This window comes from Coptis chinensis, chromosome 4 (genome assembly GCF_015680905.1).
Source record: "Coptis chinensis isolate HL-2020 chromosome 4, ASM1568090v1, whole genome shotgun sequence".
NCBI classification, from domain to species: Eukaryota; Viridiplantae; Streptophyta; class Magnoliopsida; order Ranunculales; family Ranunculaceae; genus Coptis; species Coptis chinensis.
In genome coordinates, this window is record NC_141459.1 from 46,736,488 (window position 1) to 46,755,806 (window position 19,319).

Consider the following 19,319-nt stretch of genomic DNA (forward strand, 5'->3'; position numbering starts at 1 on the left):
GGAGGTTTAGCTAAGATTCATTAGACTATCATAATTAAAAAAATAAGACAATAAGACATCATAGAAACAATAACAATAACTTGGCTTTTATTAATGGTGGCTAGGCTAGAAAACAATAATAATTAGGTTTAGACTAAGAGAAGAAAGAGAGCTAATTATTTTAACTAAGGGAAGGGTGAGAGTCCAAGAGATTAATTAATTAACTAAGGGTGTATTTTAGTGTTGTGCCTTAGTCCTCTTTATATAGGAGAGGGCTAGGTTTACAATTTCATGCATGGGCTTTGGAGCTATATTTTAGGCCATTAAATCAAGCCAAAAACCTAATTACTTAGGTCCAAAAAGGATTTTTCTATTGGAAATTACTGCAACAGCTTTTTCGTTCACTTTTACTCTTCTGATTAGATCAAGTCCTATACCATTAGAAAGCTATTTCTAAGTCGGTCGTTTTGACATATATTAGGCCCAATTCCGAGGTCTGAATAAACAACTACGACCTGTGGAAGTTATATTAACTTTTATGCTCTATTTCTGCCCGCGTTGATTTTGACTTTTCAGCTTTGACTGGGCTTTAAACAGGTTTTTTCTCCTTGAAGCTTGGGCTTTTACCATAGAACTTCTTACCAACCAACTTTTGCTCCTTTCTCTTGCAAAAGTGACATATTTCTTCACATATTTGACTCTAATACCTGAAATACACAAACATACATAAACAGTACTAACTTTTATTTATTATAAGCATAATTGGTCTAAATGTAATATTATTAAGGGGTTAAAACTATAGTTTTGGGCTTTTATCATGGTACACAAATCTTTATGATACTTATTGTGTTTTAGAAGATGTATTATAGGTTCGAGGAAAGGTAAGTTTATAGTTAAATTTTTGAAAATTTCCCTAATCTCGTCAAAATTATCATCCTTCTTTAGCATAAATAGTCTCTGAGGAAACGGGGGGTTTTCCCTATATTTAGCATAAGGGTCATTAGGAGTATTGCCCTTTTCTTTAACTGTTGTTGGTTTCCCCTTAGGTTGAGGTTTAACTGATACTTCTACAGTGGTAGGATCTTTATTTTCAACTACGGTATCTAGTAAGTTTCCTTTATCTTTATTAGTTTATGGGGAATCCTCAGGCATTATTACTTTGTTGTCAACCACCTTCCATGAAAGTATAGCAGTTATGGCCTTTAATTCTCCTTGTATTAAATTTTTATTACTAGAATTACTGGTTAATTCAAAGGCTGTGTTGGTTGATTTTGGATTAGGTACGGGTTGACCTGGTTAATTCTTTTGGGCTAACTGTTGTATGCCCTGATTTATGGATCGTAAGATCTGTTGGTTTGATTGAGTCATTGATTGGAAAAGTTGTTGGGTAACCTGTATAAAGGCGTCTATACGATCCGGATGTGATGGTGTAGTAGTCACAGGTGGTGCGACTGGAACTATCTCACGTTGATTATTTATGGGTGGGTTGTGATAGTTACTATTGTTAACCGGAACGATACCTCTATTGGTATTATAACTATTATAATTACCCTGACCTTGTGTTAAACCTTGTCGTGGTTGCGCTTGGTTGTTATAATTATTATAATTTCCCTAACTTTGTCCCTGTCCTTGCCTAGGTGGAGCTTGATTATAGTTGTTTGCTTGCCTAACATTTTGGTTATTAAACCCTGGAGGTGAAACTTGTTGATTGTTTCGCCAACTAAAGTTGGGATGTTGTCTCCATGGGGCATTAGGAATAGGATAGCTATTAATGGAGCAAACATTGTCTTGCTCTAATTGTTGTTGTTCATAGGCTAGAGAGGACAATAGGATTCGTGGTGCTTTCGGACTCAAAACGGACATTACATGGGTTGGAGTTAACATTCATGACGGGGATAGGCTTTTGTTGCACGTAAATAGCCTCAACCTTTTAGTTAGAGATTCAATTAAATTTTTAAGTTCTAGATCAGGTTTCATCTCAAACATACCGGGCGGCCTTAATCTGTTGAAGAAGAATCCACTAGAGCGGGGGATATCATCACTACCCCCAATTGTTATTACATTTAGTTTGATCTTCTAAAAATTTGTAAGCCTCCTCCGGCTCCTTTACTTAGGAAACTACCCCCATTCATTATGTCAAGGACTTCTTTATGGTGATGTTGAAGTCCTTTGAAAAGGCACGAACTAACGGTCTTTTGCTAGGTTATGGTGTGGACACTCTATAAGCGGATCGGTGAAACGAATCCAAGCCTCGAGAAAATGATTCATGATGATTTTGTCGGAAAAAAATGAATCTTGGAAAGCATCTCATCTGTTTTAGGGGTGGGTAAAAATGTTCCATAAATAGTTGAACAAGTTTAGCCCACGAGTCCATTGAAGTTAGGCTTTGGGCGCTAACCAAGACGCGCCTTTATCGGGCTAAGGTGAAGGGGAAATACCACCGGTTTAATTTGTTCCGCATCAAACCGTAGGATGATGGAATGTTGTAAGGACTTGTTCAATCCTACGCGATGTGTTGGTAAGGTTTTCATGGTCTAAACCATGGAAAACGGGTAACAAATTAAATATGTTTGGGGAATTCAAAATCCCCAATCGGTCCGCTAGAACGATGCAAGATTTAGGGCTATCGCCAAGGCTTTGTAAAAGTCGGAGAGAGGAGTCTCTTTCTTCACCATTATGTCGGTGTGGTTGGTGGAATAGTAGCTAGAGGTGTAGTGATTGGTATACTCGATAGATTTGTTTGTTGACGCCGACGGTTAATTACGCTCGTGTTTTTCTCCCACTGCACCTTTAATCTCATGCAAGTCTAAGTCTAAACACGACAACACTCCAAACAATCTTGATATTTTAGTATAAACCTCTAACCGGAGATCACGAGGTATGGAAGAAAGGAATACCTGATAAGCGTCCTTGCTTCGCTTTATGAATAGCGCCTTGTTTACGCGTGTTCGGTAAATAACAAGTTAGAACACTAAAAAACTTAAAAATTGAAGTTCAAAACAAACCTGTAGAAATTCGAAAATTTAGCTTAGGTGGCGGTGCTGCTGCACACTTAGGGCGCGGTCGCGCTCCGTGTAACTTGAAGTTATAGTGTTTTAGGGCGGGTCGCGCTCCACATGGGGCCGGGCGGGTCGCTTCCGTTATTACTGATCTTTTGCAGTGCGCTTCGCTTATGGCGCCGTCGCCGGTGTATATTTTCATGAACTTTCAACGCTGAAACGGACAACCACAAAGTATGAATCAAATAAGGGTGGGTGGGTTTAATGGGACTTAAAAATGACTAATTATACTATGAAAACAATGCTAAAGTGAAACTAAGATGGCAGCGGCGCCATTTGATAAAGCATAACATTGAATAGTTTACCTACGAAATATACGATAAAATTCAAAACGTAAGTAAACTAAACTATCTTATGTGCCTATATTTATCAAAGTTTCTACTCTCAATTCTATCGAAATAGAGTGGAGTAACAAATTCGTTCCACTCCTAGTTCTCTAGCATGGAATATTTTCTAGTCTAATTAATCGGTCTTAAGTCTAATGAGAGCTTTACGAAGGGTGTTATAATACTATACAATATGAAATTGATTATGTTGAATTTAAACTACGAATGCTATGGAAATATGATTGTTTTTGAATCTAGATAAAGGATTAGAGGGGAATTGAATCCACCTCGAATCCAACTTAATAACCTAGCATAGATTCTTGTATCTCGATTCTCACGTTCTTACGGCAAGAATTTTGAGTTCTAATCCCTAGTGTTCATGGCATTTCTACCAAATACTAACTAGCATGTGAGGTCGTCCACCCATTCTCATGGCGAATCACGACCTTCTAGAATGGAATAGATTCTACAATGCTTCTACACTATACCACTAAGTTTTCATCAAAGCTTCATCAACCCCTCTAATGGAGGTTTTAGCCTTGAGTCATCAACCCATCATTTCCCATTGAATTATAACTACACATCATATTAAAATTCTAACTTAACTAATTTAACTAACAATGTTTCAATCTACTTAAACTACGAAATGATAATCAACAAGAATTGAAATTAGATCTATAAATTGAACTGACAAAAATCGAAATTGATAAAAATAACTATTTTATTTATCTAATCAATCAAGAACAATGATTCAAGACTTAATCTAAAACAAGAATTGAAATTGGAACTTAAACTTAATTACTCTACTGAAAACTAGATCTAGAATTATATATATTTTTTAGGTCTAACTAGCTACCATTAACAAAGAGCTAAGCTTTGGTTTTTATATGTTCAGATCCAAAAATCGTGCATGGGCTTGGAGCCATGTTTTGGGCCAGAGAATCAGGCCCAAAACCCAATTCTTTCAGTCCAAAAAGGCCTCTTCAGCTGCAGTTGGCTTCAAAAGACTTTTAGTCTACTTCGGCTCCTCTGATTGGATCAAGGCTTAGACCATTGGAAAGCTCTTTCCGAGCCGGTCGTTTTGACATAAGGTAGACCCCATTCCGAGGTCTGAGTCCAAAGATACGACCTTCGAAAGTTCTGCTGACTTGTGTGCTGTTTCTGCCCGCGTCGACTTTTCAGCTTTTGACCGGGCTTTAGAAAGACTTTGTCTTCTTGAATCTTGGCCTTTAATCATGGAACTCCTTAGTAACCGACCTTTGCTCTTTTATCTCGCTAAAGTGGCACATTTCTGCACATAATGGACTTTGAAACCTGAAATGTATAAAAACACGTAATCAGTGTTAACTTTTAATTATTACTCACATAATTGGTCTAAAAGTATGACTGTTACAGGGTTAAAACTACAGTTTTAGGCTCTTATCATTCAGGATCTGGTTTAACCTCAAACATACAGGCTGCCTTAGCTGTAGAAGAAGAAAGAATGGAGCGGGAGTAATCGTTACAACCCCAATTATTACTTTTCTTGGATTGATTATGTAGAAAGTCATGATATCTAAAGTCTCTTTATGATTTTGGGATAGGCCTTTGTAGAAGGCATGAACTAGTGTGTCTTTACCAAGATTATGATGGGGACATTCTACTAGAAGATCAGTGAAACGATTCCAAGCCTCAGAAAAGGATTCTTGAGGCTTTTGGCGAAAGAAATGAATATGTGATAGCATCTCATCAGTCTTCTGTGGTGGGTAAAATTGTTCCATAAATAATTCTACTAGTTTTTCCTATATGTCGACAGAGTTCGGCTTTTGTGTTGTTAGCTAAGCAGCCGTTTTGTCAGCTAGGGTGAAAGGAAACACCCTGAGCTTTATTTGTTCAAGTCTTACGTTAGGATGATGAAATGTAGTAAGAACTTGTTGTATCCTACGTAAGTGTTGATAAGGCTTTTCATGGTTTAACCCATGGAAAACATGTAGCAGATTAAATATATTGGGGGGATTCTAAAATCTCCCATAGTATCTGCAAGAATTATCCAGGACTCAGGTCCATCATTTGAAGCCTTGTAAAAATCAAAGAGGGGTCTCTCTGCTATTTCTTCACCCATTGCTACAAATGTAGTGTTGGTGGGTGTAAGTGGTGTGTGTGTGGTGATTTATGAATTTCTAGATAGGCGATTATTTCTGCGTCTATGATAAATAAATATGGCAGGTTTATGCGTACCAAATTTTAATCTCATACAAGTTGTAAGTCTAATAGGTAAGTCCTAATGAGCATGCAAAAATAGCCTGATTATTACTAGAAATAGAATCCGCTGACAGTAAATTCGAGGATGTATAGAGGTGTTACCTGGAGCGTCCTTGCTACGAGTATAAATAACGTCTTCAACAGCCTTATACGAGTACTGGTCCGGGTACACAATGGATTTGAAGTCTTGTAAAAAGTTTAACCTTATTAGTCTAAGTGTTTTAAGAATTAGGTTAAGGCTTTTTACTGTGGGCTACGTGTTGGGCCTAAATGTCAGGCCTGTGAAACGGGCTTTGGTAGTGGGTGGGCATACTAACAAATATTAATTAATTTTTTTGTATTTTTGTATCAAACCAACTGCCAAGCCATTTAAGAATTGAGGGAGGTTGTCCATGCGTGCACGTTCCTTAATTAGAGAACACCAATTCTTTGGGTTCTCTAGACACCGTTTAGAATGAGAAAAATATTTTTTTAAAATCTTGTAGTTGATATCATACGAGTACTGTACTGTACTCGTGAGATAATATTGCAAATAATATTAAAAAATTAATTTAAGCGAATTAACCTAGGGAACGCGCGCGCTTGGTAATAAGGTATATTGGGTGCGGTGCGCAAGTTAAAGTAAGGTGCGGGTCGTGCTTAGCAAAGGTAAAAATGAGGCTCGTGCGCGCTCACAACTAAATAACTAGGGTTGAAACTTTTAGGGTCAGGTCATGGGAGGGCAGAGAGTTGGTTGAGCAACTCGTATGCTCTCAGACAGTAGCAGAAAAAATTGAAGAAATTGCGAACAGTGTTTTCAGTGTTGTGTTTGTTAATAGTAAAAATAGTGTTTTGTAATCTAAACACGCATAATGTAAATGAACTAGAAGGCAAGCGATGCCATTGATAAATACATATTTGATGCTTCTAATGCAAACATGCTGATGAACAGTAGATTGGAAATGGAAAAACAGTACTTATAAAGATATGGAACTCTCTAAATCATGTGATAGAGAGAAGAGTAGTCATGTTCCTACCACTCTAGTTGTACACTACTTGAATCCAAGTCTAGATTAGAATAATACTTTACTAGTGAAAGTCAAAACAGTAGATTTAAAGGTGAAAAACTGTGAATTTAAATGATAAGAGAATATATTATAAGGGCTTTAATCCACCACATGATTCGATTGACTATTAGTTAGTATCGAATCGCTTGTTTTAATCCCTAGTGAACACCAAGTCCTCTCGGATTAAGGCTTCACTAGCATGAGAGTTTAGCTCCACCACAAATCTCTTTGGCGGTGGCTCTAAACTCTAGTTCTCCATTATGAGCTCTATCTCTAAACACTCACAACGAAGAACTTGAAGTTTTGGAGGCAAAATAATACTAAACTAATGGTTAATCATCCTCACATGGCTTCATAAACCTCCTCTAATGGAAGTTTAGCCTTGTGTCATTAGAATTATATTAACTACACAATTAATATAAGACATAATGTAAAAAACAATTATTGAAAGTAACTAATTAAAGCGTTTTCTTGATGGGAATTAATGGTGGCTACAAACTAAATTATTCTAACCCTAAACTACACTAATAATAAACTAAGGGAAAAAGAAGAGAATAGGAGGATAGGAGTGTTTAGCCTTAACCCTCTTTATATAGGAAAGGGTTAGGGTTACATTGTCACACCCCGAATTTCGACAGAATTCGGAAAAACATTATTTGTTCCCGACTCTTCGATCTCCGAGGTGTGACGCACTCTCAACTCCCAAAAACCTATAAACAGTTTAAATAATGCGGATAATTAAAAACCAATAAAAATTTCAACTTAAACAAAAGTCATTTCCATTACAAAAATTTACAAATGAAAATGCAAATAATCTTATCTTAACTGAAAATCTATATCACCTCAAAGGAAAACAAAGCCTATCTTGAAATGCGACGCTAACGCAAACCACAAGTAGCAACCAATCTTCTTCAACACTAAACCTATCAACATTAAATGAACACTACCGATAAGCAAACATGCAAATCGGGTCAGCATTATAAAAATGCTGGTGTGAGTAGCTCTAAAATACAACATATATTTATACCAAATATATACACAATCCTTAAGGCAGTTAGTTCCTCCACTGAAACGTCTTAACTTTTAACGACTAATACAACATCCTTAAGTACAATAAGTAAGGCAGGTAAATCCTCCACTGAGGCGCCTTAACTTCCTACTAACCATACAACAAATCATACGCATAATAAAAAGGCATTTAGTTCCTCCACGAGGCGCCTTAGGTTCTAACTAAACTATAACCAGCCAAGCATATACAATCATTAACCAACACATTACCATAATTATATTATTTAAGGCTTTCTTTGCGTGTCCCTAAAATCATGCGTATCTATGTCTTACCTAGTTTCCCTGGCTACCACAATCGCTACCCAACGCCGAACATGTACATCCACATGCCTCCCCTTACATAATGTACCACTCCGTGCATAACTACCCCCGAAATGGGGATGCCGCACACCGTAACCCTCACACGTAAGCCATTATGCAAGTCTCGCCACTATTCGCATAAAATATCGCGCCTCGCTTCTATTTTGCGAACGGAATAATCAAGCCACTATTCGCTTACGCCCGTAAGGGCCATTCAGATTTATCAAACGCCGGAAGGGCCAATCACATTACTTTTACGCCCGAGGCCATTCGATTCAATCAAACGCCGTAAGGGGCCAATCACATTACTTATGCCCGAAGGCCATTCAGATTCACTGAAACGCCAGAAGGGCCAAATCACATGAGTTGTGGTAGCTAGGTTCTAGGATTTTCGTTACGTAATTTATTCAAGTGTCATACATTTATGACTCATAATCATTCCACTATATCACGTGCAGGTCAAATACCTTATTGCACTAAGCCACAATATTAGAAATATCTTAATTATATCTCATAACCACTTTCATTCTTTCATGTGCCAATATATTATTGCACTAAGCCATAATCCCGTGGGAAAATATCCACACATACTATACTACCTCATAGTAGCATCTCACATATAAAATAATGGAGCGTTTATACATTTATTTCTCCAAAACTATTGTATTTAATATATATATATCCCAACATATTATATAATGTCACAATATCAACGTCAAATCTTAATTAGATAATGACCACCAAATTTATACAAGCCACCACAGCATTTTAGCATTTGATTTGTCAATACAATTTACAACATAAAATGTAGCACAATTAAACAGTCCACAGTCCACAATCAAAGCCCAATATATATATGCTTTACACACTACTCACGTCAAATCTTAATTAGATAATGACAAACAACGTTATATAATTTTCGACATTATTTTATTATTGCAATAGTCCATAAAATCAAATATGTGAAAAACTGGAAAAAGTCAACGGTCAAAGTCAAAGTCAACATGTCATGGTCAACGTCAACACATCATGGTTGAAGTCAAACTGTCATTGTCAAAGTCAAACTGTCGTTTCCATGTTCGACAGGTTCAAGGTCATAGCCATGGTTCGTGGCTAAGGTCAAAGGTACGTGCATGGCTCAAGGGCTCATGACTAAGGAAATGGTTCGGACCCAACTGGCCAAGTCCAAACCTTAGAACCCGAAAATCTAAACATTTAAAGACCCAATTAGATCTATTTTAAGTTATATGGACCGGCCCCAAAACTAACTTGAAACTGGTCCAAAGAAAAGCAATTAGTTTTAGCCCAAACAACTTAACCTAAACTGGTCCGAAACAAAAGATTAATCCGGCCCAATAACTAACTAGTGTTTAGGCCCAAAACTTGAACCGAATCGCCCACAACTTAACCTAAACTGGGCCCAAACTAAACCAAATAAACCGGCCCATTGAACTAAACCAAATTGGTCCAAAACTTAATTTGGTTCGGCCCAAAGAAAACCAATTAGAAAAGGCCCAAACAAAATAAGGTTTTTTGGCCCAACCAACAAACACATTTCGGCCCAACATACAATAAGGGGTTTGGCCCAACCGATTAGGCCCAAAGCCCAAATCAGCTACTGTTCATCTTCTTCAACAGCCTCCACCACCAGCCCAAATCGACCACCACAAGCCTCCACACAACCACCCAAACAAACCAACCGAAAATGAAGAGGGTGCAAACCCCCACCACTTTAACAAACACAAAATTCCTCAAATCATTCAATCCTAACCTCACCCAAAACTAGATCTAGAATCTTACCGCCGCCATTAACAGCTTGTTTCAAGCTTCGACAGCCCTTATTCGACCGCCCTCACCCACTCAAACACCTCAACCCATTATCACTCACCCAACCAAAATCAACCAAAAACAGCCCAACCACCGGCGCTATTAACGCCTCCAAGCTTTGGCAGCCATTGACGCCTTCTACCGAGCTCCAACAGCACTTCTGCCAACCCCCAACCACCGGTCTACAGCCCCTCATCAGCCAACAACTTATAACAAAACCACCCAACAGTTCAAAACATGCACCGGCGATTTTTCTCTCGCCAAGAATTCCACTTCATTTCCAACAGTTCAACAGTTCAACAGTTTAACAGTTCAATACTAACCAAAACAATATACGAATAATTAACCCATTTAATAAATAACGCAACAAATTTTAACAGAAAAGAAATCGACAGTAACGAAGATTTTATAAAATAAAAATCCATAAAATATCTACTCACAATAATGAACAGCTCGACAAAATCCTCCTAGTCCGAAGTCGTTTGCTCCAACGCCCAAAGAACGAGTTTTAGCTCACTTCCATTTTTTTATATTTTATTCTCTATGAACCTTATTTTCCAGAACAATACGAATATATACTTGGGTTTGAAACCCAAGCCCAATACAGACTCGAGCCCAGAAACCAGGCCCACATATCCAAATCCAATCCAACCGATTTTTAAATAAATAATTTAATTAATAAATAAATAAATAAAATAAATACGTATTTTAAATACGGGCATTACATACATTTTCGTGCATGGGTCAAAAAGGGGGACATTGGGCCTCTAAAGTGAGCCCAAAGTCCATTAGGTTAAGTCTAAAGAGGCCATAGCTGCTGGAAATTACTTCCATGCCTTTTTTGTCCAATTTTACAACTTTTATTGGGGCAAAGCCGGGTCCATTAGAAAGTTGATTCTGAGCCGATCGTTTTGACATAAAGTATGTCCAATTATGAGGCCCAAGTCCAAAGATACGGCATGTTGAAGTTTTGTTGACTTTTATGTTCTCTTTCTACCCGGATTGACTTTGACTTCCCAGCTTTGACTGGGCTTGAGAAAAGTTTTTTTTCATGAATCTTGGTCTTTAAACGTAGAACTTCCTTAGCAATCATCTTGACTCATTTTCCATGCAAAAATGGTGCCTTTAGTCACCTAATCAACTTCAAGTCCTGTAATGCACAAAAACACGTAAATAGTAATAACTCTCATTTATTATAAACATAATTGCCTTAAGTAAAATACTATTAAGGGGTTTAAACTACACTTTTAGGTGCTTATCAGCAAGGCATCGGAGGGATGGATAGGTTTAGGTATAGGGGACTCCGATCGATCAACGGATGAGCCAGTGGATCTAAATTTGGCGGATGAGCTGGCAGATCCAGAGGTCGAGGACAGATATCTATTTGATCTGGTAGCAGACGAGCTACCCGAATCGGAGTCAGACATGATGAGAACGAGAAGTTGGAAGAAAAGTGGAGCAAAAATGGTGGAGGGCACCCAAAGGAGAAGGAAATGAACAAAATAGTGCAAAAACAAGCGTGAACGATAAAAATGCTCCGTAAATGAAAGGAAATGGAAAGTCACGAACCTGACCGATGGAGAGCAATTGCCAAGCAAAGTTCAACTATTGAATGGGAGCAAGATGTGGGAAGTACTTCACCGGAGAGAAGGAGAAAAAATTGTGTTTGAAAAGAATGAAAAAAAATAAGGAGATGAGTGAGAATGAATGGGCAGAAATTTGGAGTGTGGGGAAGATGAAGGAGTGCGTGAGAAGTTTTTTGGGCGGGATTCGAAGAGACAAGGGCAAAAAGGGAAAATGAGGCGAACAAAAGTGTATTGACAGAGAAAAGGGCCATCAAAACGTGGACACATGTCTTCACGAAAATCGAAGAGACAAGGTCAGTTACGCACGCGTCAAGGGGCACGTACTCAAGGACACGTGTACAAGGATGCAAATGCCAAGACTTGGGACTAAAAGGGGATGTCAGAAGAAATAATGCCTCGGAATTGAACGAAGGACCCCAACAGGGACAGCTCTCTCACCTACTAGCTGTTGAATCTCGACCCGCGGACCCCTATAGATCCGGGGACCGAGAGGGGGCATCTGTATCGCCCTAATTTATGACCTACGAGATGACACGTCTTCTGGCCCAGGGTAGAATAAGGGATGAGGAACTGGGAGTATGGGATCTAGTCCACGGAACCCTAAGGAGATGTGGGGTCTAAAAGGACATGGGGACCAGATGGGTTCCTGTGACCCGGAGGAAGGTAGAATAAGGAGATGGGAACGTGAAGCACTATAGCAAGCCGTGGAGCCCTAAAGCGACAGGTGGACATGTAATGATCGAGGGATGGGATAGGTGATCAACGAACTAGGGAGAAGAGAGGTGACTATAAGAAGGAAAAGAAGGAAGGAAGGAAAGGAGGAAAAAAGAAACAAAAGAGAGGAGAGGAATTGTAAGAGACTAGGAAGTTTACGAGGTGTAATAATGGGCGGTTCACACAATCTTCTCGTGGAAGAGTTTGCAAGATCGAATCCCACCAAGTGTTGGTTGGAATTTCTTTCTTGTGTAATTATGTGATGGCCATTTACGCCAGGTGAGTCTTTAGGCTAAAGACATGGTGCTGCTACGATAGGTGGGCCGAGGAGCGAAAACAAGTCTTCATGACAAAGTGGAGGCGGTTGGGTCTACTCAAAGTGGCGCATCGACGAGAGCCTTCGAGCTAGGTTACCTTCGGGCAATGGATAATGTAATCCTTCGGGCTAGGGTCCTTCAATATAACCGGTGTGGGTTTGCCTTAACCATCTAAAAAAAACTCCTCTCACAAAGATATTCGCTAATCGCTAACTCGCTATTCAAGCCGAATTTAGACTTGAACTAAGACAACTAACACTTGTACGAGATATTATTTTTTTGTTTCACCAACCAATGTTTTAATCTGCAGGTATGGGAAAGTGAAATGCTGAAAAATTTGAATGTTGAAAGACAACTATGCTTAGAAATATGTTTGCTAATTTCCAACATTAAGATAAGTTGCTAGAACAAAATATATAAAAGTAAAAAAAAAAAAATGGTTAGCTTAAAGCCTAAGTAGAGAGTTTTAATATAATGAAGTGATGGAACACGATATAAGCAGCGGATTATAATCTTTCGAAATACTTAAAAAAACAACACGAATTGGACATTACCCATTTGTAAACGAAAAAAGAAAAAAGAAAAAACACACACACGGAGTGACAGACACACGCTGACACGCACACCTGCTATAATGTTTTTATTTTATTTAATTCTTGTTTTTCAGGTGAGAACATACACATCCTAGGGAAATGATTTAGCCAAGCCACCATATATTCTAAGTGATGAGGAAAAAGTGGACTTCTGGAGTTCTTGACTGATAACTGGACTCGTATGCAGTATGCTCCCTAAAATTTGCACACACAAGCTTTACCAGTGATTACCACTCCAAATGGGCCTCACAAGTCCAATATAATGGCGCTTGTAACGTACCTGACCGCGTCTTAGATAATCTTGGACTTCCAGAGTTCAGCTCCTATAGTGTGCTGAACTGCTGATGAAATTGGGTTTCATAAGTCTCAGAGGCCTTAAGCATAAAAAAAAAAGCTTCTACAAAATCCATGTACCAGTCTCTCATGGAGTAATAGTTGAGATACACTTTTGGACACTATGAAGTGGAAAAGCCCACCAAAAATACGCACTACCTCTGATGTTTTGGTAACTATTCTTTCGCCTTTTACTCACTTCCTTTTGATTTGCTCCCAGGTCTCAGTATAGAGTAGTTAGAAATAGACAACATACATTTACACTTTATAGTTAGAACCTGTCTCTTGCTTCTTAGTTTAATGGTTTTCCTTTTTCTGGTGAAGGTGGAAATCGAACCGAAGACTTAGAGCCTAACCTCCCAGTCTCCCACTGCTTGATCAGTAAACTACGGGAATCCTTTAACATATTTTGCCTCCTCGTTGCTTTCGAGGTGTAGTTATCAATTTAAGGTCAAATTGAGCAGCGAATGACAACAGTACACTAGATTGTAAACTAATTTGAGGGTGTTAGACTATACTCCAACTGTAGCAGTAAAATACAGATATATATCCTCTTATATTTAAACATGCGAATAACTATATCCAAACCGCTTTTTCATCTCCACAGGTTGTCACACGGCAAGTGTGATGTGGTGCAGCCCATAACAACTTAGTGGACATTTGGAGGTAGTCTTAAAAAGTGGAAATAATGTGTATGCCTGTATGGTGAGTGATGTATGAGAAGATCATTCACACGGAAAATGAGGCTAACTGAATTGGCTTTGCGTATCAAAAAAGTTGCGTCCAAAATTTTAGTCTCTCTTCCTTTTTGAAATCAAAGTCGTCGTCATTGACTTTCCTAGTCATTGACGTGCATTTGAAGCAAGTAGTCTGACTAGTGACTACCAATCCACCGTTTAAGAATAAATTACTCCTACTATTACACGATGTATTATCTCACTTATAAAAATCATTAATTATACAACCAATCCACAAAGAGATCACAAATAAATAAAAAAACATACACAGATTAAGAAAGGAGATCCAAGAAAGAAAGTGGGAGGAGGATAGATGGAAGAAATCAAGAACTTGATCAAGGTATGGATTACGGTACTCGCTTCTCTAACTTACATTTACTTCATGTCTACAAAGATCCCAAAAGGCAACACCAGACTTCTTTGCATTTTTCCAGTTATTATCATTTTCACATTGCTTCCTATAATTCTTACTTCTGTCAACTTAACTGGTAACACTGGTTTCTTCCTTTGGCTTGCTAACTGCAAACTTCTTCTCTTTGCTTTTGATAAAGGTCCTCTATCTTCACATTCATCACTGTCTTTACCACATTTCTTTTCCATTGCTTGTCTCCCTATCAAGATTAAACAGAACCAACCTCAAAACACTGCAACCCCATCAACTCCAAAAACCAAAAAAGCATTAACAAAGGCATCACTAAATTATGGTATTAAAACTGTAGTCCTTGCACTACTATTTGAAACCTATGACTACAAACAATATATACACCCAACACTTCTCTTAGTTCTCTATTGCTTCCACGTGTACTTTGCACTTGAGATCACGCTCGTCATAACTGCAACCATGGCTCACTCCATACTAGGTGTAGAACTTGAGCCACAGTTCAATGAGCCATACCTTTCAACCTCGTTACAAGACTTTTGGGGAAAAAGATGGAACCTGATGGTAACTAATATGTTACGTCCGACAGTATACGATCCAGTGCGACGCATTTCTAGCCGTCGGATTGGGAAAAGGTTGGCCTTGGTATGGGCTGTGATTGCCACTTTTGTGGTGTCTGGATTAATGCATGAATTGATGTTCTTTTATTTGGGCCGAAATCGGCCCACATGGGAAGTGATGCGGTTTTTTGTACTCCATGGTGTATGTTTGGCTCTGGAAATTGTAGTGAAAAAGGTTTTGAATGGCAAATGGCAGTTGCATCCATGGTTGTCGAGACCGTTGACAGTTGGGTTCGTTATGGTAACCTCATTTTGGCTGTTCTTTCCCCAGTTGTTAAAGGGTGAGGTGGATGCTAAAGCATTAGCCGATTACGGTTTGTTGGTCGAGTTTTTGAAGGATTGGGGACGGATGGTGATGAGCTCTCTTAATAGAATTGGTTTATGAATACTTGACCGGTCGGCAGTTGCTGAGGGACACAGAATAAGGCTGTATGCATCATTGAGCAGTCGCTTGGTGTGGCATCACACGAGCTTAAGGCAATGTTGTGAAATTTGGTCATTATTTTTGTCATCATTGATGATCTAGGGAATAACAATCATGATTTTGTTTTCTCTACTTGAATAACTGCATGGAGTGGGCTCATTGAGCAAAGCTGCGGTCAACATTTTTTTCTATTCTTTAGAGATTTTGGGTTTAATTGAAATTTTCCTTTCAATTCGGTTCCATATAATGTTAATGAAAAATATGCTATGAAATCTGATTTTTTTTGGTCATTGTATCAGTTTCTTAAACCATTTCTTAAACCAATGAAAGCAAATGACCCTGATGGTTTGTTTATAGCCAATTCGGTAAAGCAGTTAGAGGAGACATCAAACAAAAAAAAAAATGATTGAAATCACTCAAATGAGCACCACAAAATGACACTGACATAGAATTGAGGTCAGTGCTAAGTACAAAACTTGATCAACTAACTATTTGAACTATTCTCTATCATACATCAATTAAAAAAAAACATAAACATAAAAAAAAAAAAAAATAACAAGAATATGGACCCTGGGAAAGGGGAAGTCGCCCTAACACTCTTAGAGTGCATCTCAAATACAATCTGAGCAAAAGAACAACTTATTCAGTTGAAGCTCTGTGTCTAGGATATTGATCTATGCAATCCCATGCAATTAAGGCAACTAAACAGTCTATGCACTAATGCACTTCTATGTGCAAAGCCTATTTGTAGGCCCATCACCAAGTTGTCTATGTAGCAATGTACTTCTTGGTGCAAAGCCTCTTTGCAGGTCTATTACCACGTTTTTCGGATTCCAAATTTGACACCACAACAATAATTCCAAATTCAGCTTCATCATTATATCGAACAATTGATGTTCACTTGCTCCTTCCTACTTGCAGTAAAGCTATCTTAAAATACTTAAAACCTATATAAACAAATCAACCATTAGAGAGACTAGAGGATTTTTAAAGAGTTGTATTGCCACTAAGGCATGAATCATTTAAATCTGAATTACACTCATATTATTGCTTAACCATGTTCAACTCTGAAAGACAAAAAAAAAGTTGGCACAACCTAAATTTTCACATGAAAACCTCACAAGACAAATTAACCATTGTGGTTCATAAGCATGTCGTCCCTAAGACGTAATGTCGTTCTGCTTTAAGTTAATCCCAGTGCGTATTCGCATAAGAAAAATCAATTCCTTGTGTGGTGCAAATGCTACTAACTGCTCATGCTTTCTAGGTCATACCAATTATACCATGGTGTACATATAATCAAATTTCGACCATCACTAATTCACCATACAACACAAGATACAAAAAATTATATATTAATTTCAAGGGTAATGTGCATGGGATGTTACTGTTGTAAGACAAAAAATAACAACAATAATCACTAACAAAATAACAGGTTGTCTCCGATAGTTTATCAGGTCTTTCGAAATGGATATAAAGATTTTATAATTAGTATTAGGTGCCTAAAGATAAGATATACTTCAAAGATACGCATTGCAGCATGCTCCCTCTCATGTTAATAAATTACGGAGGAGTAGTTCACAGTATAACAATCTAGAATAGGCGATATTGGATATTCAGTAAATTCAAAGCCAGTGAGTCATTGTTAGACCTGTTTGGGCACTTGTGTACATATAGCTGACGCTTCATACAATCAAGTGATAGATGTAACAATGATTCCCAAAAGAAAGCCATTCACTGCAATCAAATGGAATTTATCTCAGAAAATGGACTTTTAATTGAAAGCTTGTTTTACCAATCTTCTTCAACCTCTAGCTAGAAATAGAAAGAACCCAAGACAAGCAACAACGTGGATTGACAGTGGCTAATGTTATTTAAAATTGTTTTAGAGTCAACTCTTCATAAGGTCCACAAGACTGCTTACAAACAATATCCCATAAATGTATCTAGAGGTTTAGATCACGGTATGCATACTAGCAGTCACTGTTAGGAATATACAACTTAATTGTACTTATTCTTTACCTATTACCAAATTGTACAAACCTTTTGTCTTGTAAGTGTCTTGTACTTCTTAGTTAAATCCGAGCCTAGTGTAGATATACTATGTCCTTAAGACAGATTTTCCCCCTCACGGTGCTTGAAAGTTGATGGAAAACTGTCTCCCAAGATAGAACATATTTCCTTCTATAGAAAGCTAACACTTCAATTCTATAGAATCAGCGAACACAACATAGTATTTGACTACGAACAGAGGGAGAAGAGAAATATCATAACTCTATGTGATATGGTGTGTCTTTCTCTCCAAATTCATCCACTACTTATAGGTGAGAAGTGTCTTTTCGAAACAACACAGTGACTCTTTGAAAAAGTTAGACACCTCTTTGAAAAGTCACATGTTTCGAAAGGATGCACCATTTCGGTATAAAACACTGTTTCAAACTAGTACCTATTTCGAAAGGTCGCACCTTTTCGACATAAAGCACTATTTTAAACCAGTGCCTATTTCGAAAGGTCATACCTTTTCGGCATAATGCACTGTTTCGAACCAGTGCACCCTTTCGAAAAGGTTTTTCTCTATTTACGTACTGTTTCAAGTAAAACCCATTTCATCTCAAGTAAGATAACTTGGGAGACAAATTACTCATTCATATCTCAATAGATTTGGGCAAATCCATTTTTCTAACAATCCCCCACATGAATGAAGATTTGGCTTCTTCTATCATAAACATCGGATTTCTGTTCTTTTACAAATGAAAAGATACCGCTTTAGGTCAAGTAGCATGGGAGGCCTTGAACTTGCCTTAGTGAAAGACGATCAAATTTAATTGGACGATCAATAGAGTTTAATTAATGTCCTTGAACTGTCAGCTGTTTGTATAAACCTAGACAATCATCTTCATGCAGTACCTTCTCGAACACTGTTGGTTCTCACATTTGTGTTCATTTTGGCCTTAAACACTTCTTGGTTTCATATAGTGCTTGTGAGACATTTGCCTTTAAAATTTTCATAGAAACGGCCCCACTTCACACTAACATAGGTGATTTATATAAAGAGTATCCTGCAATATTCCACTTGGATAACATAACTTTCCAAGATATAGTAAATCATTAAAAGCTTGACTTATCTTGGGTCTCGCGGCAGATATGCATTGTCTTATATAGGAATGGGCTAGAGTATAGTATTACTCTTCAGTGCTCACTGAGTCAAAGACATAATTTAGTTGGCCCATTGAACCTAAATCTTGGGATCTCCAGTCAACTAGGTCGGTTTTTCCATTATGAGGACTCTTGGTTAATTATTTTAAAGACTTTAAGCCCATTCCCCTTGATAATCTTTCCATTTGCTCTCTTATTAAACCTTTTGTCAGCGGATCCGCAATGTTATCTTTTGACCATACCTAGTCGATTGAGATAATTTCATTTGAGAGCAATTGTCTAATGGTGTTATGTCTACGACGTATATGTCGAGACTTCCCATTATACATGCTACTATGTGTTTTACCAATAGCAGATTGGTTGTCACACTGTATACACATTGCTAGCCCAGGTTTAGCCCAGGTTGGAATATCCTCTAAGAAATTTTGAAGCCATTCTGCTTCTTCTCCAGCTTTGTCCAGTTCTATTAATTTTGATTCCATCATAGACCTCGCTATGTGATAAACGTAAAATTGAATAATTTACCTACGAAATGAACGATGAAACTCAAAACACAAGTGAAACTAAACTTTATTACGCGTTGCTATCAAAGATTTCTATACTCTCAATTCTAT

At 37.9% G+C, this 19,319-nt stretch overlaps 1 protein-coding gene across 1 annotated transcript; it reads left to right on the forward strand.

The window, feature by feature from the left end:
- Window positions 1–14,291: 14,291 nt before the first annotated feature.
- Window positions 14,292–15,839, forward strand: LOC147503718 (putative long-chain-alcohol O-fatty-acyltransferase 5). The gene has a single exon (XM_086556955.1). It carries the CDS (start codon window positions 14,440–14,442, stop codon window positions 15,508–15,510), a length of 1,071 nt encoding a protein of 356 aa, XP_086413081.1. The 5' UTR covers window positions 14,292–14,439; the 3' UTR covers window positions 15,511–15,839.
- The last annotated feature ends 3,480 nt before the right edge of the window (window positions 15,840–19,319 follow it).

Coding starts and splice junctions, on each gene's coding strand:
- LOC147503718 (XM_086556955.1), top strand. CDS start 14,440: ATGGAAGAAATCAAGAACTTGATCAAGGTATGGATTACGGTACTCGCT.